The sequence below is a fragment of the Sceloporus occidentalis genome, unplaced genomic scaffold (genome assembly GCF_023333645.1).
Source record: "Sceloporus occidentalis isolate IW3139 unplaced genomic scaffold, rSceOcc1.0.p SCAF_1, whole genome shotgun sequence".
Taxonomy (NCBI): domain Eukaryota; kingdom Metazoa; phylum Chordata; class Lepidosauria; order Squamata; family Phrynosomatidae; genus Sceloporus; species Sceloporus occidentalis.
The window spans coordinates 219,568,638-219,595,787 of record NW_028316981.1 but is presented as its reverse complement, the minus strand read 5'-3'; the positions used below and the strand labels follow the sequence as shown (position 1 = coordinate 219,595,787).

General features: G+C 39.0%; 1 protein-coding gene across 26 annotated transcripts in view; it reads right to left on the bottom strand.

Moving 5' to 3' along the window:
- The window catches only part of ADGRL3 (adhesion G protein-coupled receptor L3), a 495,567-nt gene that overhangs the window by 345,114 nt on the left and 123,303 nt on the right, over positions 1 to 27,150 (bottom strand). For 24 of the 26 annotated variants that reach the window (XM_089489004.1, XM_089489005.1, XM_089489003.1 and 21 more), the window contains exons 3-4: positions 21,820 to 21,969; positions 3,098 to 3,303 (exon numbers count right to left, since the gene is read on the bottom strand). In XM_089489004.1, coding sequence (XP_089345130.1) covers positions 3,098 to 3,182 — 85 coding nt within the window. In that variant the 5' untranslated portion in view covers positions 3,183 to 3,303; positions 21,820 to 21,969. The remainder of the gene's footprint in view (positions 1 to 3,097; positions 3,304 to 21,819; positions 21,970 to 27,150) is intronic. The other 2 variants (XM_089488988.1, XM_089488990.1) reach the window with 1 other exon arrangement.

The window sequence follows — 27,150 nt, the reverse complement described above, 5'->3', positions numbered from 1 at the left end:
AATGTATATTATATAGAAAAGATTACAATCAATGCTTTAGTTTTTACCTTAGAAATGTGAGGAAGAAGCAAGAAGGAAAATTTATGATAAAACAAGATAAAGAAAAAGAGAGAGAGTATATTGTTAAACTATGAGGAACAAGAAGTAAAATTTTTGTTATGTGTTTTTTATAAAATTGTAAGAGGGACATGTGGGTATGTGGAGGAGATGTATGTACTTTGTGTTGGTAGGTTATATATGTATGTTTTATGTCTTTTGGATGTTATGTGGAAACTATAAATAATAATAATAAAAAAAGAAATGTATATTATAAAATGGTAGAGCTGTGCTTTGATGTTACCAGTACTTGTTGGGGGGGGGGGGGGCTTCCATGTGTAATAATAATAATAATAATAATAATAATAATAATTTGTTTTATTTATATACCGCTATTCCAAAGATCATAGCGGTGAACAGCAAGTAAGCTAATTAGCAAGTAAGCTAATTTGCCCCCAACATCTGGGTATTCATTTTAGCGACCTCGGAAGGATGCAAGCCTGAGTCGAGCTTGGGCCCTTTTGCTGGTCTTGAACTCGCAACCTTGTGGTTTTGAGTAAATGGCTGCAGTACAGGCATTTAACCACTGTGCCACCAGGGAAAAGGGGAGGGAGTCCCAAGGGTAAAAAGTCTAAGGACCGCTGCAGTAGAGAATTCACCAATGTTTCCAAGAGAAAGAGAATTATTCCAGGAGTTGGAACCAGTTTTCTTTAGAAGTCATGTGAAGTTTTCATAGAATCATAGAGTTGGAAGAGACCACTAGGGCCATCCAGTCCAACCCCCTGCCATGCAGGAAATCCAAATCAAAGCATCCCTGACAGATGGTCAGTGCTAAGATTAGTGATCACAGGAAGTATCCAATCAGACAATAGATGTTATCCAGATTATCAAATCTAATGCTGTACTACTAAAATGTTTATTTTTTTTCCCCTTTTCTGGCTTGTTTGATAGTCTTTATTACAAATAAAGCTTCGCTGGAGCTCAAGTAGTTTGCTGACTACAATATTTGGCTAAATTTTCCCTGTCAAATTCCCAGGATCTTCTTCCACTCTGTATAGACTTTTACATGCCACAGAATATGGCTCTAAATCCAGAGTGGATAACCTTTGGCCTCTAAACTGTCATGGAGGCCACTCAGGGGACCTTGGAGGGCTTCACCCCTCACTGCATTTTGGGGGTCCCCAAATGCCCCAAAGTTGCCCACTTGAAGCAATTTTATCCTATTTTGACTCTTCTCTGAACCATGTTAGGCCAAGTAGAGCCTTTTTAGCAACAGGACATGACCTGGAAGTTGACTTCTTTCTTTTTTCTTTTTTAAAATCTTTTAGCATACACAACACAACATAACATAACACAACAACACAACCCACTCCCCACCCCACCCACCCAAACCACCCTCCACCATTTAAATTAAAACATATGACTTCCATCCTCTTTGCGTAGTATGTTACTTCTAGTATCTCTTATACACAACCTATTTATCTCACCTAATCTTTTATCATCATCTTCACTACTAACTATACTTACATCTTATTCTTCCTATTTGTTTCTTTACTTCTTATTTCCTTCTCCATTACGAATGCTATACTTATTCAATAGATATTCAAATAAAAATACCCTCGAAACAAATACAATCTACAATCAAGTTAAGTACCACAAGCTCCCCCATTGCTTCCTCATATATTCAAACACTAACTCCCATTCTTGGTTAATTTTTTTCGAGATATTCCCTATAGATTTCTCTCTTATTATTTGAGTTAATTTATCCATTTCTATTACTTCCATTAGCTTCAATACCCATTCCTCTTTCTTCGGAATATCCTTTGATTTCCATTTTTGTGCTAATAGTATTCTTGCTATTGCTACCATATAAAAAAGTTGTTTTCCGTATTTCGTTTCTATTTCATTATCAAATATACTCAATAGGAAGCTTTCTGGTTTTAATTCTAACTTAATATGTAAAATTTCACTAATTAAGTCTCTAATTTGTTTCCTTTTTTACCTTTTTGCAGTTCCACCAACAGTGTATGAATGTCCTTATTACCTCTTCGCATTTCCAACATTTGTTGTTTTTATTTTTATAAATCTTTGCTAATCTTTCTGGAGTTAAGTACCAGCGATAAAACATTTTAAACCAGTTTTCTTTTATATTTTGTGATGCTGTATATCTCAACCCTTTTATCCAAACATGTTCCCACTTCTCTAATTGTATATTATAACCAAGAGAGCTAGCCCACTTTACCATCGTATCCTTAATGGTTTCATTTTCCATATCCAATTGTAGTAATTTTCTATAGATTTTCCCGATTAGTTTTTCCTGATGATTGATTAATAGTGTTAATAGGAAGTTGACTTCTTGTTGAAAAAACAAGGCCACTCCTGGCCCAAAATGCCCTGAGAAGCCCAAAAGTTTCTCCCCAGAGCAACATTTGGGAGTGTTTGGGAGCATTAAAAAAAAATAAGAATTAGACCACAATATCTCCACTCCTGTACTAAGCACTCATACAAGGAAAATGCAGAGGAATCAGTGGTGTGAATTACTGTAGCTTTCTTGCACAGTGCCAGCATGGTATTGTGGTGTGAGTCCTGGACAAAGATTCTGGGAAACCAGGGTCTAAATCCCTACTTAGTCATCCATGGCCCACTGTGTGGTCTTGGGAAAGTCACAATCTCTCAGCCTCAGAGGATAATGGCAAACCCGGTCTAAGCAATTCTTGCCAAGAGAACCCCATGATACATTTACCTTAGGATCAGAATAAGTTGGAAACTATTTGAAGGCACACAACAACAACAACACCTTCCTACCTGGAGGAAGGCCATGGAGGCGACTTGTGGACCTAATGCTTCCCTTTCTGGAGAAACCTACATATGCAATGTTTCATTTCTATGGAACACTTTCCAGGGGCAAGCAGAGCTATAGAACCCCGTATCTGTGAAAGCATTATTTTAAAAGGCCACACAGTCAATCAAACATTTCTTGTTTTTATACCCCAGCCAACACGATCTATTCCAAACTTTTCAAAGCTGCAGTCAACAGAAACTGAAATGGAGCATCACTTACAACTGACGGTGGATGCCAAGAGCATTGTGAAGAACAGCAGCTGCGATGGCCACATGACGGTGGACAAAACTTCAACGGGGCTCATCAGGGAATGTTTCCAAAAGTTTTCTTTCTGCCAGTAATCTTCCAGGAGACAGTCACTTTAATCCAAAAAGGGGAGGCAGACTTTACTGATCCACGTTTGCTCAATATTCAGAATTCTAGACCTAGAAGTAAGTGAAAAGATGAAGTTAAGCGTTTCCAGTAAAAAAATCCATATTATATTTGACATCTAGTGGAACAGTGGTTTCTAACCACAGCACATTATTTTTTTTAGTAACGATGGAATAATCAATAATGGAGGTGTGGCTGCAAGTGTGAGAAAGCGAAGAGACTATAGACAATGAGTAGGGAGGTGTGCCAGCTCAAGGTGGTGTTATTAATTGGGCATCCTCATCCTCCTCCCGGGCCCCATCTCACTCCCCGCTCTGTGCTCTCACAACCTCTCCCCTCTTCATGGCAGGAGTGGGGATGATGGAGCTGACTAGCAAAGCAAGAGGTGGGAGGAAGGAAGAGAGGCAAAAGGAGGGCAGGTGAAGACAGCTATCCATGGGGCTTGGCACCAACTCATCCACGCGTACATTTGTCTTGCTTTTAACGGTGCCTCATGGTGGCTGCCACTGAGGAGGAAAGGAGCTGATGCTTTCACCACTGCTTTGGGTACCTGCTGATAGTGTTCACTTGTCTTGCTGGAAGGCCCCACAGAGAGAAAACAAGAAGAATCCATCACCCTCCAAAGCAATTATTAGTGACCATTGTATTATCCTTGTTTGATCCTTACTGGAGACAATACACATGGTTTAAGGTATAAATATTTTAAATAAAATAAATCCAGCTCAGTGCTATGTGGCGATATTCCATAATGTCCAGACGGAGTGCAACGAAGTCAATTTTAACAATTTAAGTATAGTCTGCCCTCCACATTTGCAAATTTTCCATCACCACCTCTCAGCAATTCTCCTTGGTACTGTTCGAAGTTGGAGGCGTTTATGTGAATGCATGCACAACAGCCTCAAGCTTTGTGAGTGGGGAACACCAAGAACCTGCACCGCCAAACCCCCTCCCAACGTTAATATTCTAACAATTTAATTCTGTTTTAATGTATCACTTTTCTACGTTATTAATTGTATTGTTTTAAATGTTGTGAAGCTGCTCTGAGTCCCAGTTCAGGGAAAAGAGCGGGATACAAATAAATATAACAACAACTCCAAAGGCCACTGCCTCAATGGCGCCTCCCAAAGCGGGAAGCTTTTGTGAACTCCCCGCTTGCAAAGCCAGGGACACTTGTTAACACAAACACTTCCTGCTTTGATGTGTGCACATTGAGGCAGCCACCCTGGGCTTGAAATACCAGCAATATCAATTACAAACATTTTGCTAGCATACAATCTATGGCTGCCAAGGAGTACATAAGTGAAAATAAGGATGGGAACCAGTGCAGTAGAGGAGAATGACATTGATCTTTCCCAACAGTATTTTGGGAAATTAGTGCTGGAATGATACTGAGAACAAAGATACACATAGCATTGCATTGCTTTCAATCTTTCAGAAGTATTAGACTGTCTCCAAGATAGCTTAGAATCACAGTTATTTTATCTGTTGCATTTATATCCAAAGAATCAGATTGGCAGATTTGGTCCTCCTTCCCATATTTAATCTCAGTAACTCAGTAAAGGCAGGTTTTGCCCATTCTAGTCCAACACTACAATGTATAAATATTATTAAATCTCTTAGAAGCAACTTAATAGTAAAGGGAAACTGAATCAGAATTGCTTTAAGTATGGATGTAGTTTATATCTATATTTTTATTGTTTCAAGTTATTATTGTCGGCAACATCTTGACCAAAGTGTTGGTTTTGTTCTAAATCAGACACAGGAATGACAGAGACCTGGATATTAATTTGAAGACTGTTGGGTGTATGTGTCTCCTTATTATTAAATCAAGGTTCAAAACACACTGCAGAAATAATCCAGTTTGAGAGCTGCTCTGAAAGCCTTTCTGTCAGAGGAACAGGGTATAAATACAGTAAATAAATAAATCCAGTTTGAGACAGCTGAATGCTGGAGAATCCTGGGAATTGTAGTTTATTGTGGCGCCAGAGCTCTCTGACAGAGAACATGAAATGTCTCACAAAACTATAGTGCCCAGAATTCCCTAGCAGTTAAAGCAGTCTCATTATTGGCATGCAAAGCTATCACCACAAATTCCACATTCTCTCAATTGGGGCAGGCAAGCTGAAAGACTCAGATGCTGAAATCGGATCCCGCTCTGCATCTCTTACCTTTAAAAGTTTCATTCTAACAAATCTGTGGAAGTTCTGAAAGTCCACAGTTAAATTGGATCTGTTTTAATAATAGGCACAAGGATACATTTTTATTTATTGCAATGCAGGAACACATTTTCAAAATGCACGCTAGATTTTGTTGTTCTATCATTCTATGAAGGTTTTGTGCAGTATAAATTTGCTACCCCTGCCATGCTGTCTCACCAGATGGCATGCTAGGTATGTAATACTAGTTAATATGTGGGGTAGCTAAGCCACCTGCTTTGATTGTTTGATATAGTGTTTTAGCGGCAACATTAGAATTTTTTATTCCCTAAAAAGTCAAAAGGTCTTTCCTTGTTTAGCTCACTTTTGTCTATTTGTAGAGTAATATTTAAAAAACAACAATCCTGATTTTTAGAGCAGATATTCTCATTACTCAAAGCATTTTAAACATTATATATGATAGCATTTGTAACCTTAAATAAAAACTACATTAAATAAAAAGTACATTTACAGCGCTATAGAAATAAAATATAATAATAATAATAATAATAATAACATACAAAAAATTTATAGCCTTAAAATCAGTACTTTTCCCAGAAGTGACCATAAGAAATGTACAAGTCACAATAAACAAGGTCAAAATATGGAAACCAAGTAGCATAGAAATTATATAAATAAAATTTATTTTTAATCACTAACTTGAGCAGTTAGTTTTTCCACAAGTGTGCTATTCTAGATACCTATGTCACTAATCTAATGACAAAAATTGAGACAATTTTTAATCTTGCTGCCAAACATAGGAATATAAAAAGATATTTGTGTATCAATTGCTTATGATCTTTGGGGAAAACAGATAAAAGAGAAATTGCTGTTGAAACAGGAACCATCTGCCCTGTGATTATACTAATTTTAGAAAATGTATCTGTAAAGACTGGGCCTCCAGTCATTTGAGGACACCTCTCAAATCATAAAGGGTTAAGCTGGGGGGAGGTACATGCTAATGAGGGCTTACATCACATGCTAATGAGAATTTACATCATAGCTGACCTAAGGCCCAACTGGCCAATCAGTAGAGCAGGACCGGGTTTTTCAAGAACCTTCCGCCAGAGGTCTTTAAAAGGCCTCTGAGGCCATGTGGCTTTATTTTAGTCTTCTTGTTTTGGGAACCCAGCTGATTGGACCTGTGCCAAAAGGGCAGGCTTAAGGGATGCAAGTTGAGCTAGGCAATGAGAGCCAGCTCCTTGCATCCAAAAACCCATCAAGGACTGCAGAACCCATCTCTGTGTGAGTAGCTTAGGAAATGTGATAGCTAGTGCGTCTAGGCTTTTGTAATGTTTATCTTTTGGCTTGCCTGAAATGAACATCTTGTAACTATACATTCTGTACCTGCAAGGCAAGGAGGCCTTGCATGAATGTTACCTGTCTACTTAGAATAAATACTGTATTTTCCGGCGTATAAGACGACCCCCAACTTTTCCAGTTAAAATATAGAGTTTGGGATATACTCACCATATACGACTACCCCTCTTCCAATGCACACCAAATAAAAAATTTAAAAACATGAGATTTGATTTCAATATGGTAATTTTAATTGCAATGTTTATGACATGCAGGTACTTAGCAGGAAAACTTGTTTTATACAAAGCCCGTTTGGATTGGTCAGCTCTCCCCCTGCCTGCCCAGCCCTCCCTGTCTCTAAGACTATCAGAGCGGTAATGCAAACACAGCTCTTTTTTCCATACCCCGGACGTCCTGGACGCCTGCAGCTTGCTCCGCCCTTCACTTACACCTTCCCGGTGAGGTGCCCCTCACCTTGTCATCAGGACCACATTAAGTCACTTCTTTCCACAAATCCTGGTGAGTCGCCACATACAGTGGGGATGCAGCCGCGGCCATTTTGAGCTCCCCCTCACCATATGCGGCAACCGCAGATCCTCCAATCCGGCTTGGAGGTTTCAGCACCTGCCCTATAAGACAACACCCGCTGTATAAGACGACCCCTGCCTTTTGAGAAGATTTTCCTGGGTTAAAAATAGTCTTATACACCAGAAAATACAGTACCTTCCTTTAAAAATATCTGCTGTCTCTGTACTCTTAGCTCGGTCATCGCTTACGTGGGTTAGCAAGGGAAAATATACGCAATTTGAACAAATAATTCAGAAAGGAAAAGAACTAGAGGAAATTGAAAATATGAAAGGAATAACTAGCAAAATGTATAAAATAGAATAAAAGGGAAAAAATAAACCAAAATATTTGGAAAGAGATATGGGAAGAAAGACAAATCCCAAATTTTGGAGAGTGAAGTGCAAGCCACAGTCAAAATAACAGAGAATAATAAATCACCAGAACAGATGACATATCAATAGAACTATTACAATCCACAGAGGCAGAATGTTTTAACTAAAATCTGCCAACAAACATGTAAACAAAGCAGTGGCCCACAGACTGAAAATGATTAATATACAGTGGGCCCTTGCCTTATGCGGGGGATCCGTTCCAGTGTTAGGATGTAAATTTTGTGAAAATGAATGGAATAAAATTTGGGAACAAAGACATCTGAAAAATCTATAGGTACGAATTAAGGAAAAAGATTATAAGATGATCTGGAAAAGGTACTTAACGCCAGTGGGATTACACAATACAGATAAAAATAATTCAAAATACTGTTGGAGAGGATGCAATGAAGTGGAATCATATATACATATGTGGTGGCAATGTAAATATGTAAAAAAATTGGGAAATAATAGTATTAGAAATAGAAAATATTAGGGATATAAGAATAGATAGAAAACCAAGTACAGTGGTACCCCGGGTTACGAAAGTAATTCGTTCCGCCGCCGCTTTCGTAACCCGGAAACTTTCGCTAGCCGAAAAAGCCCATAGGCTTTAATAGCGAAAGCCGCGATTCCGTGTGAAATCGCGCCGAAAAGCACCAAAATTTCTTTCGCAACCCGGAATAACCTTCGTAACCCGGAAACAATTAATTAAGTGAATTTCTTTCGTAACCCGGAAATTTCGTAAGGCGGCGCATTCGTATCCCGGGGTACCACTGTATAGTATTGTTATCACTATATAATGATGTAAACTGGAAAAAAGAAGAAAGAAGTCTTGTAACAAATTTACTTACAGCAGTGAGATTAATTATAGCGGGAAGTTGGAAAACAAATATAAATGTGGAACTGGAGGATTGGTATAAAGAAGTCTGGCAAATAGCGATTAATGATAAATTAACATGTAAATTGAAAGTGAAGAAAGGATTATGGAAAAGAAATGATTTTGATGAAATATGCAATAAAATTATTGAAAAAGTATTAAGAAAAGAAGATGGAAAATTACCTTCATGAGATGAATTAAAATTTTGGTTGGAAGGAAATGGCTCCAGGGAAAGGGTGCACTGAGATGATTTTTAGTATAAAATAAGTAAAGTAGTAAAGCATGTATTTGTATGAAGAAAATGTAACAATTCGAATTGTAAAATTTAAAAATATTAATAAAAAATACCTCAAGGGCTACCACAGGGGGGAAAAGAATATCATCAGATGGTAAACACAAAAAACAGATAGACTACATAATTGGAAGTAGAAAATGGAGAAGCCCTATCCTTGTGACCAAAACCGGACCAGGAGCTGATTGTAGCACAGACCAGCTGGTCATAACGAAAGTCAGAATTAAACTGAAGAAGAAAGCAAAAACCATAATTATATTAACTGAATAACATCTCAGAAGAATTCAATGACAATGTAAGAATCAGATTTGAACTACTGACTACAATCAAGCGGAAACCGAAGAACTGTGGACAGAAGTCAGAGACATAATTAATGATGAATGAAGTACCAAAAGGAAAGATAGGAAACAATGGATGACAGATGAAACACTTCATACAATAAAAGAAAGAAGAAAAATAAAGCAAAGGGAGATAGGAACAAAACCAGAAGTATGAATAGAACTGTGCAACATCTGACACGCAGGAATAAGGAGAAATACTACAATGATCAATGCAGAGAAATAGAAGACAACAATAAAAAGGGAATAACGAGAGACCTCTACCAAAAAATCTCAGAACATAATACAAGAATGAGAAAAAATAAAAAGACTCTGGAGGCAATACACAGAGAGTTATACAAAAGAGATGGGGAATAAAGGAAATTGGGGGGGGGGGGGGATAAATCACCAGGAACAGATGATATCCCAATTGAACTGCTACAATGCACATAGACAGATGCAACTTTAGTACTAAGTACAGTCATCCCTCCATATTTGCAGCTTTGATATTTGTGGATTTGATTATTCACGGATTTCATTAATATGTTCTCTCTAGGACTGTCTAGGTCCTCCAGTGCAACTCTGTGGTCAACTTTAACTAAAAGTTGCACTGAAAGAGCATTTGTAGCAACTCCAGTGCCATTCTATGGTCAGTGTATGTTGGACATTGACCACAGAGTTGCACTAGAGGACCTAGAGATTCCTAGAGAGGTGTCCTCTCAGGTAAAAACAGTGTTTTTTGTTATTTGCAGATTTTCCATATTCACGGGGGTCTTGTTCCTCTAACCCTAGCGAATATGTAGGGACAACTGTAAAATATGCCAACAAATATGGAAAACAAATAGGTGACCAACAGACTGGAAATGCTCAATATACATACCAACCCACAAGAAAGGTGATAGAAAAGACTGCAGCAACTATAGGACAATAGCATTAATCTCACATGCAAGTGAAATAATGCTCAAAATTCTGCAGCATAGACTCCAACCAGACATGGAGAGAGAAATTCCAGTGGTGCAAGCAAGATTCAGGATAAGATATTGAAGAGCAAAGACATACTACTGAGCACTAAAGTTAGAATTGTTCAGGCCATTGTATTCTCAATTAACATGTACGGATGCTAGAGCTGGACAGTGAAGGAAGCAGGGGGGTTTGGGGCAAGAGCTTGCAGGATCTGGGCAAGGCTGTGGAGGATAGGGACACTGGGAGTCGACTCGAGGGCAGCTAACAACAACAACAAAAACAACGGGTGTAAAAATTAAACTGAAGCTATTCAATAGTGAACTCGAATATATCATCAAGAGAGGAAAGACAGGAAAGAAAAAGGATGCAGAGAGTAAAATAAATGTTGAAATAAACGACTGGAGAAATAAATAAGGAAGTGTTGTATGTAATATTATTCGGATATATGGAACTTAAATGTATGTTTTATGATGTATTATTTGTGGAAAATAATAATAAAAAATATTTTAAAAAAGGAGAAATGTACCATTTTACTATATGGATGAAACATATTCTGTTACGTAAGCATGCCAAGTTAGGAGAAAAACATTCAAGCAACAATGAACTTTTGATCCAGGAGCTTGACAGAAAACTGACACTTTCTAAAAAAAGACAACATCAAATTTAAGTTAACTGAAAATCATGTCCCTGTGAATCCACAGGACCTATCCATGCATTTACAGCTAGTGTATTGAAATTCAGTGCTTCCACAGTGTGCTCACTAATCTCCACGCACAGAGCTGAGGCAAGCTGGCTCTTGATAACATACTTGGCCTTGAGTTATCAGAACCTGGTACAGAGGTAATTTGAGCTGGTTGTGACTCAGAGAAGGGATCTCCAAAAAGTGGTTCTATGCCTTTTGTTGCCAGTGAGTTGCTACAGAGATCACTTCAGCCCTTTTGTTTCTTATTTCTATTAGGACCTTTGGAATCAATTCATAAAACCATAGAATCATAGAGTTGGAAGAGACCACAAGAGCCATCCAGTCCAACTCCCTGTCATGCAGGAAATCAAAATCAAAGCATCCCCATTCTCAAGGACAAGACTTGGAAGGACGACTGCAAGTTCCTTTTAAAAAGTAGCATTCCATTCTTTGTATGAATGTCAGGTGCTGTAGGCTATATTTCAGAGGAAAGAATTGGCAAAACTTCACACATGGGAAGAAACATACAAAGACAAATCCCAAATTTTGGAGAGTGAAGTGCAAGCCGCAGTCAAAATAACAGAGAATAATAAATCACCAGAACAGATGACATATCAATAGAACTACTACAATCCACAGAGGCAGAATGTTTTAACTAAAATCTGCCAACAAATATGTAAAACAAAGCAGTGGCCCACAGACTGAAAATGATTAATATACAGTGGGCCCTTGCCTTACGCGGGGGATCCGTTCCGGACCCCCCCACATAAGGCAAATTCTGCCTATGCTCAAGGCTTGTGCGTGGCGGTGCGGCGGCGCAGGAGCGTGTAGGGTGCCACGGGCGCGCCCCCCATTCATTTGAATGGGACGCGCCACCCCTTGCGCCCTGCGCGCTCCCCGCAGCTTGAGTGCGTACACTCAAGTCCGCGTAAAGCGCGCCCGCATATAACGTGGGCGCACTGTACATTCCTATACACAAAAGAGGAGACACAAAAGATTACAGTAACTATAGGACCATCACACTAATTCCCCATGCAAGCAAATTCATGTTCAAAATTCTGCAGCAAAGACTCCTACCATATGTAGAGTGAGAAATTTCAGATGTACAAGAGGAAGTGGGGATCACACTACAGTCATAAGATGGAAAATGGAGTGAACTAGGAAAGGCTTTATTGACTACAGCAAAGCCTTTGACTAGACAAACTACCAGAAGCTATGGAATGCTCTCAAAAAAGTGGGAGCGCTACTACATTTGATTGTCCTGATGGACAAATGGCTCTCATCAGAACAGGACAAGAGGCTGCCATCAGAATAGAACACAATGAAACAGAATGGTTCCCAGTTGGCAAAGGGGTCAGGCAAAACTACTTCCCCATCTGTTCAACTTGTAAGCAAAAAACATTGTATGCAGAACAGACTTAAACTTAGAGGAAGGAGGTGTGAAGATCAAAGGAAAGAACATTAACAACCTAAGACATGCAGGCAACACAATATTATTCGCAGAAACCAACAAAGAGCTGGAGCAATTACTGGAAAATGTCAAGCAAGAAGGTACCAAGGTTGACTTGATGTTGAACATTAAAACATTAAAAAACAAAAATTATCCATAACACACCCTGGAAGCCACTTTGAGCAACCAAAAAAAGGAGCGTGGAAAAAGGAATAATTTGGCAGTGGGCCACTTTAAGAGAAGGCTGTGCAGTTGCCATGGTCCCTGGGCAATCGCTGGGCGATAGCAGGTGGAGTGGCCTCTGGCCACTCTATCTTGTCCGTCTGTTTGACCCCAATAATGATCATGGAAGATCTACAAGAATTCATCCTTGATAATAGGAAAATTGAAGTACTCAAGGAGTTCTGAAAACCTTTGATCAAACATTAATCAGAACAGAGACTGCAGTCAAGAAATCAGAAGAAGACTAGGTTTGGGAAGACCTGCTATGAAAGAACTGGACAAGAGCCTAAAGCAGTGATGGCGAGCCTATGGCACGCGTGCCAGAGGTGGCACTCAGAGCCCTCTCTGTGGGCACACATGCTCTCTCCCTAGCACAGAGTTTGCCAGTTTCATACTAGAAAGCCAGAGGGACGTGGCACTTTGCAATAAATAAGTGGGGCCTGGGTTGCAGTTTGGGCACTCGGTCTGTAAAAGGTTCACCATCACTGGCCTAAAGTATAAAGATATAACTCTGAACACTATAGTGAGGGTCATCCAAAGCACTAAATTCCCCAACACCATATACAGATGTGAGAGCTGCACAGGGAAAAAAGTGAATAGGAAGAAAATAAATACATCTGATATGCGATGCTGTAGAATAATGATAACTATACCTGGAATAGACAAAAAACAAACAAACAACAAACATAAACAAATGTGTCCTTGAACAGATCAAGCCTGTACTCTCCCTGGAAGCCAAGATGACAAAACTGAGGCTGTTGTAATTTGGACACATCATGAGAAAACATGACTCATTTGAAAAGACAATAACACAAGGAAAGGTAGTGGGCACAGAAACAGAGAAAGACCACATGCTGGATGGATAGACTCAGTCAGGGAAGTCATGGACCTGAATCAGAGAAGTGGGCAGAGGCAGTCTTGGATATGTCTCATCCACAGGGAAACTGTGAATCGAGGTCGACCTGAGGGCAGTTAACAACAACAACAACAACTTCAAAAACCAAACCAAAAAAATACCAAAACCAAACTAAGCCAAAACATTATTCTTCAGCAGCAAGTTTGCTTCTGTTTGCCTGTACGCTATTAGAACTAAAATTATATTAAATCGCTTCTGAAGTGTGAAAAGGTTAACTCAAGGAGAGACTGGAAGAAAACCAACCTAGTGTAAAACATAAATCTGTTTTACATTTATACTTCATGTCACCCTGTAGCCAAAAATAGCAATGATCATTAAACTAAATTTGTTCCTAAACGTTAATAGAAATTTATGACATCTTGCAGCTCTGAAAGACAATTAAACTTAATTTTCTTACAAAGAACATTCCCACTGTTGCCTAGCTGGTATATTTATTTATTTATTTGGTTAGTTCATTGTAAAATGCTTGTGATTAAAGATAGTGTTGTCACAGCATCACACAGTCTCCTTCTCACAGTCATCCCTTTCTCTTCCTCCATTCACTAATGCACATTCTCTCTCTCTCTCTCTCTTTCACATACATATCTCACAATCCTACTCAGCCAAGCAGGCCCCTACCACTTCCCCCCACTACACAACCTGTCAGCTGGTGGACCTTGTGGCCGGGGCAGGGGTGCAGATGGTGCCCTTAGGTAGCATTCGGCTGCATTTCTGTGCCAGAAGCACAAATCAGGTCCACAGCAGGATTTATTTATTATTTATTTTGTTTCATTTTTTCTGCTGCCTTTCTCCCAGAAAGGGATCCAAGGGGCTCACACAATAAAAGGATGACATCTACTTTGTGTCCCCAGCTTAAGGAACACAGTGGGATGTTTACTGCCCTTCCCAGTTAAGAAATAGCTGAGGGATGCACTCCAGTAACTGAGAGATCATCTGTGCATGAAGAGGACATTATGCAAGGAAGCATTGGAAGCCCCTTCCCTCACTGAGCTTAAATATACTGACATAACAGGCATTTTGGCCCCATATGTCACCACTTGGATTCCAGCTGTTGTGGGCTGAGGAAGAGAGATCTTATTAGCAGTACAGACAAGGACTTTAGAGAGAAATTTGATTCCCCCCACCCCCTTGCAAATAAACCCCTACCCTGGTACTATCAACCACAGCATTCCTGACTCTTAGAGGTAAAACAAACGGCCCCAAAGGAGCAATTTGCCACCACCCATTTGAGTATGCAGCAGGCCTGATTCAAAACGCCGTTCCTTTTAAGAGCAGGAAAAGGGTGCCTTTGCACTTTTCAGCACTTTTTTTGGCGTGCAGCGTCTGAACGCCGCGCCAAAGGAGCTCCGTAATGCCACCTGCTGTGTGGTCAGGTGGGCAGCATGATGACGGCTTGGGGTGGAGTCAGGCCATGCAGTGTGCGGCTGCCATGCCCCCACTCCACCCCGACGCCAGGCCTTTTGGCCAGTCTGTTTAGCCTCTTAGACCAACTAAATACAATTTCCTGTGAAACCATCTCATTGTATTTCAGGAAAAATGGCAGACATGTTCTCTCTTGTCAGTGCACTCAGAAAGCAACTAAGTGCAACATGTATAATGTGCATTTTGGTTGGTCCAATAAAAGTATCACTGTTTTGTGGATTTTGGATGACACTGTACTTTGGTATATGGTCAAAACAGCTATTCGTGGAAATCTTTTCTGGATGTGAAGATACCCCATTTTAGCTGCCATAAGGGAATCCTAAAGAGAGAACCGATGGACTGGGACTTTACTATTTGAGGTTTCTGCCTTGAACAATGGTAAAACCATTTTTAAAAAAAATAGGACTGCATTGGTTACCTTAACAACACCTAAAGGTTTTCCCAATGCAAAAGCATGGAGAACTGCTGAGAATTCAGTGTTCTCTTACTAAAAAGGGGGCTTGTAGCCTCACAAAGGATTCAAGACAAACTGGACCTCAAAGGCACTAGCTTTTCGTCTTGCTAATAGACTTTAAAGTTTATTTCCTTGACTAAATCTCACAGCACCCACATGGCCAGGAGGAGGAAGAGCCCATCTGCACAAATACCCTACTAAACCATATGAACTGAAGAAAACAATCACAACATCTTGACAAAATGCAAGCCTTGTCATTTTATTTTTTTCTTCTTCTTCTGTGTGATTTTTAACACCTTTGTCTGATGAAGAAGCTAGTGGACCATCAAAAGCTTGCTTCATGTATTTTGCGCATTTTGGTTGGCCCCATAAAAGTATCGCTATTTTGTGATCCTGAACAGGCCTCTGGCAAGGAGTGGCTTTACGCGGCTCTCTGCGCAGCTTCTGGCCACTCTGGGGGTGTGCACCACACTTTCCTGCCCGTCTGTTTTGGACCTAAAGCAACTAATAGAATGAAACATACATTTTGTGAAGTCATTGAGAAGACTTATATAAAATCTCCAAACATAGCCTTCTTTCTTCAGTTTCACATTTAAATAAAAAAAATATCAATCATAACAAACATTTTATGAATTCTCTGAGTTGTATCAATGCAATAAGCAGTTCTTGGTACAGATTTCATAACTAAACAACTTAAAAGATTCTTTCCCATTAGAACTCTAATTTAAACACTTAATGGCATTAGATATTCTTTCCAATTTGCATTTTGTGCTGATCCTATCTGCTCCAATCAGGGCACTACTAGAATCAGAATCATGTTCGTTAAAACAAACAGAATTCAGTAAACAAATGCTTTCACTAAATGGTGCTTTTGGTACACTGAGAACAAGAATGCAATTAGCTGGAGTGTTTACAAAATTTTAATCCTAGAGGCCGGGCTCTCAAATTGCTGTTTACATTTGTTTGGCTGCTTCCTCTGCCAAGAATAAGTAATTTGACAGATTTTACAAAGCATGGAAGCAGCACACACAGCACAGCAGTTAAGTGATTTCATACACACCTTTCCTCCCAAGTGTCACAAGTTGGCAGAGTTATTTCTGTGGCATAATTTTCTTATTACAATTGGCTCACCCATAGCCAGAGATTTTGCATGCAGAGAGTTAACCATCTATGGACTGAAAATATTTTTTAAAATATTTTATAGTTTTTAGCTGGATGATTTTAAATAAATTGCCATTTCCCATAAAGGATACCATTTTATTATCCCATTGTACATAACCAGACTTGAGCATTCATGGATTTTGGTATCCACAGGGGGAAGGGGTGTCCTGGAACCAAATTTCAGTGGATACCAAGGGCCCCCACTAAATATGCATTCTATTCCTTCCACAAAGAATTCAAAATGTAATGAGAGAATGACACTCAAAATACAATTTTCAGTTTCTTTATTCACCAAAAGGCTCTGGATATTTCCCCACTCAGTTTTAAGGTAACCAAATAAGCTCATAGGTCAGTGATGGCAAACCTATGGCACACGTGCCAGAGGTGGCACTCAGAGTCTTCTCTGTGAGTTTATGTGCCATCATCCCAGCACAGAGTTTGCCAGAGTTTGTTACTAGAAAGCCAGAGAGACATGGCACTTTGCAATAAATAAGTGGGTTTTGGGTTGCAGTTTGGGCACTCGGCCTCGAAAAGGTTCACCATCACTGTCATAGGTAATGGGAAATGATGAGTGGAAAATTAAATTTCTAATTTTTTTTACATCCTCTAAAGGAAATCAAGGGTTTCCAGGCTGAAATGGCATTGTACCACAGGGACCTTTAAGAGCTCCTGCTCAAGGTTCCCTGCGCTATCCGAGAGGACTGTAAGTTTGCGGTTTAAACTGGTGGAAATTGCTTCCTGGGACTTAAGAGGCACACTCCACTTGAACCCAGCACCCGTTTCCAGTGGCAGAGTCCAAGAAACATCGCCGATAGCCATGGCATTATTGGCACAAATGACCCTCCCCCTTGCAAAAATGTAGGGTTCCACATTTTCAAGTCCCATAGGCTTGGATGGGGTGCACTCCGTGCGTGAGCATCAGGCATGCGCGCTGGTTGCACCCGCCATTGAAAACAGGAGAGGTCGCCTCTCCACAGATATACAGATACGGATCTTATATCCGCAAGTTAGGAGGGGCGACTATAATCAAATCTGAGAATGTTAAACCAGTAAAAGTCAAGAGTTGACTGTGTTTCTCTTCCACATAAAAAAGTGTATGACACAAAAGACCATATTTAAAGAAATTAAAAACTGCACATTTTCAGTAACATTACTGTATCAAACTCAATATACAATATACCAGGTTTAAACAATTTTAAAGAACTTAAAACCCCTACCACTATAGTATTAAATATGAGAACAATATAGCTTTATAAGAACACAAAGCTATTTGATATCTTTGTAAATTTCTTATTTTTACTACAGGCCAAATGAAATTCATTCCAGTGAAGAGGAATTAAATATGAATTATTCCAGCTGAAGCAAAAACATGTCCTAGAAAACCTGGAAGCTGGGACAAGACACCTGGGAGACTAAAATACACAAATTCAGATCAGCAGACTTTGGGGAGACATTAAAGTAAATAATAGCCAAAATCCTTCGGTAACATAAGCACATATAATCTACGTTTATGCCCACTTATCTTTTTGTACAGCCCTTTCAAAAAGCGTGATCCAACCGCTTTTTAGAAACACCCGTCCCCCTGCAAACTTGCTGTAAAGGGAAGATACACACATCTCTCAATCACTTAGTGGCTGGGTGCTAAGTTGTCACTGAGAGAAAAGAGCAGCTGTCCCATTCCTGTATCTCTAGCATCTTCTGTGGAGATCTGGAATAGACACAAGTCCGTTTTTATCACATCTGCAGAAGCTGCTCCTGCTAAATGGCCAAGAGGACACATGCCTGCGTTTTCAATTTTCCAAACAGTCTTGTCCACTCAGGCAATGTTACCCTGAGCAGAACTGCATGGACACAGCATTACACTTCGCCTCCCAGGATATAAGATATACTGAGTAACTCCCTCCAGCCACCACAAGTCATGGAACAGGAACTCAAGTCCGTTGGGAGGCTTGAAACCGTAATGCATGTGTTCTTCTAAACAAAGTATACCTAAATAACTTTTATAATTTATGCTGTAGGTCTAATATCTTTTACAGTAGAAACAATGTTGACTGCATACAGAGACAATACCAACTGAACCTAGTCGCCATCCATTATGTAAGATCGCAATGGCTTTTCTTTTCCCTTTTCAGTTTTAAATTGCATACATACAGTGGCTAAAAGTAGCCCAGAGTACTCAAATGGTTCAAAACTGCAGCCCAAGCAATATATACTTAATGAAGACAAAGCTTAATGAAGACAACAGAATGCCTCTATTCTACAGGACATGTTAAGAAATATAATTTCACCATAATTTCACCAATTTCACAGGACCCGGAAAAATGGATGTAAGCTACAGGAAAAGAGATTCCACCTCAACATTAGGAAGAACTTCCTGACAGTAAGGGCTGTTCGACAGTGGAACACACTCCCTCAGAGTGTAGTGGAGTCTCCTTCCTTGGAGGTCTTTAAAGAGAGGCTGGATGGCCAGCTATTGGGGATGCTTTGATTGGATTTCCTGCATGGCAGGGGGTTGGACCGGATGGCCCGTGCGGTCTCTTCCAACTCTATGATTCTATCTCTAGCTTCCAGTGATGGGAGGGGCAAGAAATGGGCAATGCCTCTATGGGCAATGCATCAATTCCAAAATGCAGGAGAGAGATATTTGGAGGAATGTGACACACAGTAGTAGAACAATTAAGAGCTATGTTTCAAGCCTGGAATTACACAATTGATTTACAGCCCTCCCCTTCATCCACAATTATAAGGCACAGGACAAAGGTGTTCTACAGATGTGTTCTATGGGTGGAATTCCCAGAGGAAGAATAACTGTGTGGTAGTGGTGGTAGGTGTAATAGGTGATTCCTTGTTGCAAGGAACATAAGCAGCGATGTATTGGCCTGATGTCTCAAGAGTCAGGGTTAACAGAGAGGCTGACAAGACGCAACCAGAAGAGTTATAAGATAGAAAAGTTTTCAAAGGTTCTGTGAGAACTCAGTCTATAGTTTATAATTAAAATGTATTTTTATTGTGGATGGGAGGGCTTATTAGTTATGATGTTTTACTGTATTTTAATGTTGTTTTATTATTGTTAGCCGCTTCACTCTGAGAGGTGGGATATAAATACATTATTATTATTATATAGACCTATAAAAACAATTACAGAGACAAGCTAAAGAAACAAGCTAATAAAGTATTTATACACTGTATCAATTGTAAACAGCGTCCACTAAAAGAGTTACTGTATTCAGCCTGACTTGTAAATAAATTGAGTATTTTGTTTCAATAAGCAGCTGTTTGAAGTGATTTCATAAACACATTAAAATGGTATGAACATTGAGAAAAGTCTTTTAGGTTTGGGACACATTAGATAGTGGGTGTGTGGCTGTCAAATAATAGTTGGTGCCAAGCTTGGGGAGGGGGGGACTGAAACCTAGAGGGCTGGCATCTAAAGAGAGTTACAATGCAGGAGACACTGAACAGAATCCCGGGTTCGGGTTTCTCAGGGATAGTGGCCATCACCGTCACATATTGGTGGCAGCAGTGGGATCAAAAAGATCCATTGGGCTGCCACCCAAGAAAGTAGTTGGATGGGTGAGTCTCATCGTGACAGTGGGCGACTGTTTTGTCGTCCATATTTGTTGGCAGGTTTGGGGTAGAACTAGAGCTGATCCTGTTTGTATGGATTGTACATAGCAGTTCAATTTGAATATTGTTTGTTCCTGGTTATTTATTCTTCCCAAATTCTTTGAGTGCATCTTTTAAATTTGGGGTTCATCTTATTATTCTGCTTTCCGTATGTCATTCATTCTTTCTTCTTTTCTATATACCTCTTCTGTGTGTTGCTTCCTTCATCTTTTTATTCCATCTTGGTCGTGTAATATGATCCTCTTCTGTTCATACAGCATACCCAGTCTTGGTTTGAATTTCCCTTTGAGTTCATGGATCTTGTGGGAAATTCTCTTGTTCTTCTTCTTTTCTTTTCTGTCTTCTATTTCTCTGACTTGATTGTTGTAGTACAGCGCGGCAGGTGCATACGCGGGCACACCATATGTGGCTCCCGGTTTATGTGAAAGCCGCGCTGTAATAAATTGAATGGTGTGCGTGCCCATGGCACGCGCACACCGCACCACCGCAAACACAAGCCCCCTTCTATTGAATGGGGCTTGAGCTTATGCAGTATTTACCTAATGCGGGGGGGGGGGGGTGTCTGGAACGGATCCCTGCATAAGGCAAGGCTCCACTGTAATTCTCTTTATGCTTGTGCACTAGTTGTTCAATAGTTGTATTCACAGTTCTGGTTCTGTTCCTACCTCCATTTTCTTCGGCTTCTCATCATTCCTTCTTTTTCGCCATAGATACCATCTTTATGCATTCTACTTTGATTATCTCCCTGGTGGCGGCGGCGGCGACTGTGGCTGATTCTTCTTCTTCTTTTTGAATGGGCATTAATTTTATTGCTTTTTTCTTTTTACCTTCAGACAGTTTACAAATTACAATATATTACAATACATTCCTAAGTTATTTTCACTAACACAGTTGTTTTGTATTACTTTGTAGTCTTTCAGCTTAAGGAGGTGAATTGGAAATAATTGCTTTCTACATTGTTTCACTTCTTTTCATAAAAACTATGACGTCCATTTTGGAAATTGTAACTGTTACATTTAGCTTATCTACTCCCTATTACTGTATTTTAATTTTCTGTACCTTCAGTTTGCAAATAATTATTCATTAATACCTTCAGTTTGCAAATAATTATGCATTATTCCTTGGAACTATTCTGGAGAGTTTGCTTTTTAAGATATTTTAATAAGTTGGGAGTTATTATTTAAGAACACCTCTTTTAGCAGAAAGCTGTGATTAATTCCCAGTCCTCTCTTGCTGATTCCGGAGATGTTCTGTCTATCCAATTGGATAGTCTATCCATTTCTACTGTGTCTAATAATTTCAATAACCAATCATCTAGTGATGGTAAGCCTTTAGACATCCAGGTTTGTGCCAAAAGTATTCTGGCGGTGGTAATCATGTATAATATCTTATTGCAGATTGCTTTAAAATGTTGTTGACCATATTTAATACATAGATTTCTGGTTGAATGTCAAATTTTATATTTAGAATATTGTTAATGATAGCATGAGAGCCTTTAGGGTATAAATACCATAATAAATAAATAAATAAATAAATAAATAAATAAAGTACATTTCTTGCAGTGAAACTCACCCTGGAATTTTAATATAGAAGGTTGATTTGATTTTTCTCTAGATAAATAATACTGATTTACGAATGAAGTGGTGTTCAAATTCTTTGTGAACCTTGTTTTTCCTATACCATAGGTAGGCATGCCACCCATAACATCTATAAAATCCTACCAAGTTCAGTAGTTTGTTGTTTTCTAATCTTACCCAGTGTGTGAGCTACATAAGTTAGCTTGATAGTAACAGCAGGTCGGGTAGATCACATCTTCCATTTAATCTGCTATCCTTTAAAGTCTTCCATCTAAGCTGGGGCTTCTTTCCTTTCCAGATAATTTTTTTTCAATTCTCTGTCCCATACTAAAAAAAAAAGGTCATAATTAGCTATGGATACATTTAATTGTGGATAAATTTGTAAATAGAAAATTAAATTTCTGCAGAATTGACATTTTAATTTGGCCTATCTTTGTAAACCTTTTTGAATGTTTTTCCATGTCTTGTCGTAGTTGTTGAAAAGTTCTGTAATCTTATTCATTACCCATATCCCTAAATATTTTGTTTTTGTAGCTATTTTGCATCCAGATTTTTTTGTAATGAAATTTCTTCTAAATTCATCATTTTTTTTTTTTTTTTTGTAATTAGTACTGATTTCTCTTTATTAATTTTGAATCCGGTTATCTTCCCAAATTTGGTTAAACTCATCATTAACATAGTACTGCTTTGTAGAGGGTCTTCTAAAAATATCACTAAGTATCATAATATCACTAAGTCATTCTTTTAAAAAAATATAACTTTTCTGAGTTGAACGCTGTTATTGGCATGGATAAGAGACAATTAAGAGAATTCCTTTTTTGGACTGATTCAACAAAAGATCTGCAGTCAGTCAGGACCTCACAATTTTCCTTTTGGTTCTCCTTTTTGAAGACTGGACGTTTTTGAGCCAGATATTTGACTAAACTCAAGTCGCCTACTTTCAGAATTGCCTTCACTGAGCTACAACTTCAAGTAATGCCTACTGCAGTTCTAGATGGACACTACAACAAAGTGCCTTTTGAGAACAGACTATGCATCTGCAGCCAGCCTCAGGTGGATGATATTGTTCACTACTTGTTAATTTGTCCGTTGTACAGTGACCCTAGAAAGAAATTTTTAGCACCCTTGCTGACAAACAAAAGTGGGAACTCTACTGTTGATTTGGTCCAGTTCCTTTTGAGTGACACCAACAACTATGTAACATAGAGTGGCTCTTTTTGCCTTGGATGCAAAAAAGATTAGAAAGAGAGAGTTAAATAAAATTGCCATAAAGTGCCAGGGAGATGCCAAGTATTAATTAGATTTCATGATTATATTATATATGTTTACTAATATCCAGGAAAGATGTCTCTTCTTCCTTTTGTCCTTTTTAAGCGTTAACCATTTTAATTGCACACTAAATGTTGGGACATTTATTATTAACCTTTATTTATAAAGCGCTGTAAATTTACACAGCGCTGTACATACAATCTTTTTAATTGAACAGTTCCCTGCCCTCAGGCTTACAATCTAAAAAGACACGACACAAAGGGAGTGGTGGTGGGGAAAGGGCCTCTCTAGTAGGATAATACATATAAAATACATAGCAAAACAGGAAATGATTCAATAAAAGCCTTTTGTTTCACCTACAAAGCTTGACTGGAAATCAGAACTCTTGGTTCTGACACACATATTTTGCAGGTAAGAACCCAACCTGGTCCTTCTGTATCATGTCCGTTAGGATCTTCTTTAGTCTTTGTTAAAATCAATGTAAAGATCTTGTAATCTATATTCACTAATGATATTGATCCGTAATTTCCCATTGCCGATCTTTCTTTCCCTTCCTTATGAAGTAAGGTGACATTTGCATATCTCCAGGATTCAATGATTCTGTCTCTTAAAACTGAATGTTTCTTTTAATGGTTTCCTTATTACTACTTCTAGTTTATACTAACTTGCAGTGAACCCATCTGGGACCGGGGATTTACCTGTCTTTTGATTTTGAATAGCTGTCAAGATTTCATCTTCCGTAAACTCTGCGTTCAGGATTTTCTGTTTATCTTCAGAAATTATTTGCGATTCTTCCTCTTGTAAAAATTCAGATATTAAATTCTCATCTGATACTGATCTTAAATTTTTTATATATAAATCTGTATAACATTTCGTAAATTTACACGTTATTTGTTCTTGTGTTGTTAGATTATGTTTACCATCTTGCATTTGTTCTATTACTTTTCTTTCTTTTGCTTTTTTCAGTTTGTTTGCCAACCATTTTCTTGATTTACTTGCAAAATCAAAATGGTTTTGACATATCTCTTTTAATTTCTTTTCTACCTGTGCCGTTAATTCTCTCTCAGTTTCCTTCTGTAGCAGTTTTAACTGGTTTCTTAGTGTTCTAGATGTTGGATTTCCTTTTAGGTCTACTTCTTTTTCTTTTATTTCCTCTTCTAGTTTTTTAAATTTTGTCCTGCTTCTTCTTTTTTATTTCTGCCCCTCTCTGAATAAGACTGCCTAGTGCAGTGATGGCGAACCTATGGCACACGTGCCAGAGGTGGCACTCAGAGCCCTCTCTGTGGGCACATGTGCCATTGTCCCAGCACAGAGTTTGTTACTAGACTGCCAGAGGGACATGGCACTTTGGGCACTCGGCCTCAAAAAGGTTCACCATCACTGGCCTAGTGCTACTGCCTTACTGGTATCTCATACAATATTCATTTTAATGCTTTCTGTTGTATTTTCCATGAAGTATTGTCTGACTTGAGATTTTAATTTCATTTACTTTCCAGTTATATTGGGTCTTTCTATTAGTAGTGGGCTGTGATCAGAGTCTATTCTTAGCAATATTTCCATTTTTATTGTTTAACGTAAGACCTGTTAGCTAAAACATATCAATACAGGATGATGAATCATATTGAGTCGAGTGGAATATATAACCTTGAGACATGAATCTGGCTACAGTGACACATGCCTTGATTACATCCCACTTGGACTACTATAACGCACTCTACGTGGGGCTGCCTTTGGAAACTGTCCGGAAACTTCGGTGGGTTCAAAACAACACAGAATGCTGACCAGAGATAGGGAGCATATAACTCCCATATGGAAACAGCTTCACTGGCTTCTGGTTCACTTCTGCACACATTCAAAGTGCTAGTCATGACCTATAAAGCCCTACACGATTTAGGTCGAGACTATCTGAGAGATCGTACCTCCCCATACAAACTAGCTGGAGTCCTAAGATCCTCGGGAGAAGGCTTTCTCTCAGTCCCACCACCATCACAGGCTCGTTTGGTGAGGACACGAGAGAGAAAGCCATCTCAGTGGCTGCTCCCACCCTGTGGAACTCCTGTCTGCAGGAGGCTAGACTGGCCCCCTCGCTGCTGGCCTTTTGCCAGCAGGTAAAAACGTTTCTATGCAGGCAGACATTTTAAAATTATGCAAGCCTGGTTTTATTTGGAGGAAGGTTGTTTTAGATTGTTTTTTAACTTTTGCATGTTTAAATTTTAACTTTGTACTGTTTTAATTAGGTTATTTTAATTGTCTTTAAAAAATTTTGTTTTAATGCATTATTATATCGTGAGCCACCTTAGGTCCCTTTAGGGAGAAAGGTGGCATAGAAATGAAATAAATAATTAAACGCTTAATATATATATATATATATATATATATATATATAGTATAGTATAGTATATGTAGGTCTATATGTACAGTGGTCCCTTGCCTTACGCGGGGATCCGTTCCAGACCCCGCCACGTAAGGCAAGTTCCGCCTACGCTCGAGTCCCATTGAGGATAACGGGGCTCATGCACGTGGTGGCATGGCGGTGCAAGTGTCGCGGCCGTGCACACCATTCATCGAATAGTGCAGGGCTTCCAGCATAAGCTGAAAGCCGCGTAAAGGGTGTCCGTGTATTACACAGGCACACTGTATGTATGTATGTATACTTATACCTATATCAACAGCAAAAGTAAAGGAACAGACAATATAGTTTGCCTTCATTACTTATTCTCTGTCTCTGTTCAGTCGCTCTAATTTTAACACAATCAAATGATTATTAATTGTTTAGCCTCAAGGGGGTTGTTTACATAAAACCAGTATCCTTATTAATTACCAGAAATATTTTCCTTCCCCTTTTCTGACTGGTTTTTAACTGTTATACCGAATTGTGATTGTATAACTAGTTTAATAGTCTCAAAGTGCTTGACAAACCTCCTTCCCAGAGATTGACTCTCAGACAAATAAAACAGTAAAAACAGTAAAGCAGTTAATGGCAATAAAACAATAAATCAATGAAGCAGTAAAGCAGTGAAGGATTAGATACCCCCTTGATAGTTGCTTACTTTGCTGACAATTACCCGTTTTTTTCCAAAGTAAAAAAAAAAAGTTATTTATTATGGTACAGTTCTTCCCCATTGACCAAGGGCAGTGAAATTAATTTTTTTTAGCTTAGTCTAGTTCTCATTTCTTTCTTAATGTTATCAGCACTTGTTTTCCTTCTGTCTTTTGTCTTCCTTGTTGCGTCTTTTCTGATGTCTCCCACTCCAAACGCACTGAAAACAGTAAAGCAGTAAATGGGCAATAAAGCAATAAATCAATGAAGCAGTAGAGCATTGAAGCAGTTAAATACTCCCTTGATAGTTACCTGCTTTGCTGATAATTGCCAGGTTTTTTTTTCAAAGTAAAAAGACTGTCATTTGTTATGTTACAGTTCTTCCCCATCTACCAAGGGTAGTGAAATTAAATTTTTAGCTTAGTCTAGTTCTCATTTCTTCCTTAATGTTGTCAGCATTTGCTTCTCTTTTGTCTTTTTGACTTCCCTGTTGTTATGTCTGCTCTGGTGTCTCGAGCTCCAAACGCTCTCAGCTGCTCTACTCTGATCACTCACAGCCAATCTCTCTCCACCCAGCTTGGCTCTGGTTGCTGTGATTGCTCCCAGCTGCTCCCAGTCCAGAGGTTCAGGTTAACTGTTTCCGGTGTCTTGGTGTATTTTGTTGAATTTATTTTGTTGCTTTTTCAAGACTTCAAGACACTTTTATCTGAGTAACGCGTCTTAGTTTTTAAGTAAAGATTCCCTTCTCCCAGATCTCACAGGTTGGCTTTCAGTGTCTCTGAGCTCCTGAGCACCTCAGGGTGGAGGGATTTAAAGTTGTTGGCACTCTTTCTCTCTTTGTTATCCAGGATTTATATGTGTTGGTTCTTCGGTTCAGTTATTGTATGCTGATTTTATGCTTCTAAAACCTTCTACTCCCACATTTCTGAAGTTGTTGCTACTCCAAACGGGGCCTTGCTTTCTCCTCTGGTTAGTTCATAAACTCTGATAAGTGTTTAAAACAAAAAAGGTTATTGTTGTTGTTGTTTTTAATTACAGCTAACTGAAGTCAATGTAGAAGTCACAATTATCAGGTTATTTCGTTTCTTTGTCCTGTGTTTCAACTGTCATTGATAGTCACAGTGAGGTTTTGCCTTGATTTTTCAAGGTATCCACTGGAGCAGCAGGTTGCTTCTCAGCTTGACTGCAAACATCCTGTG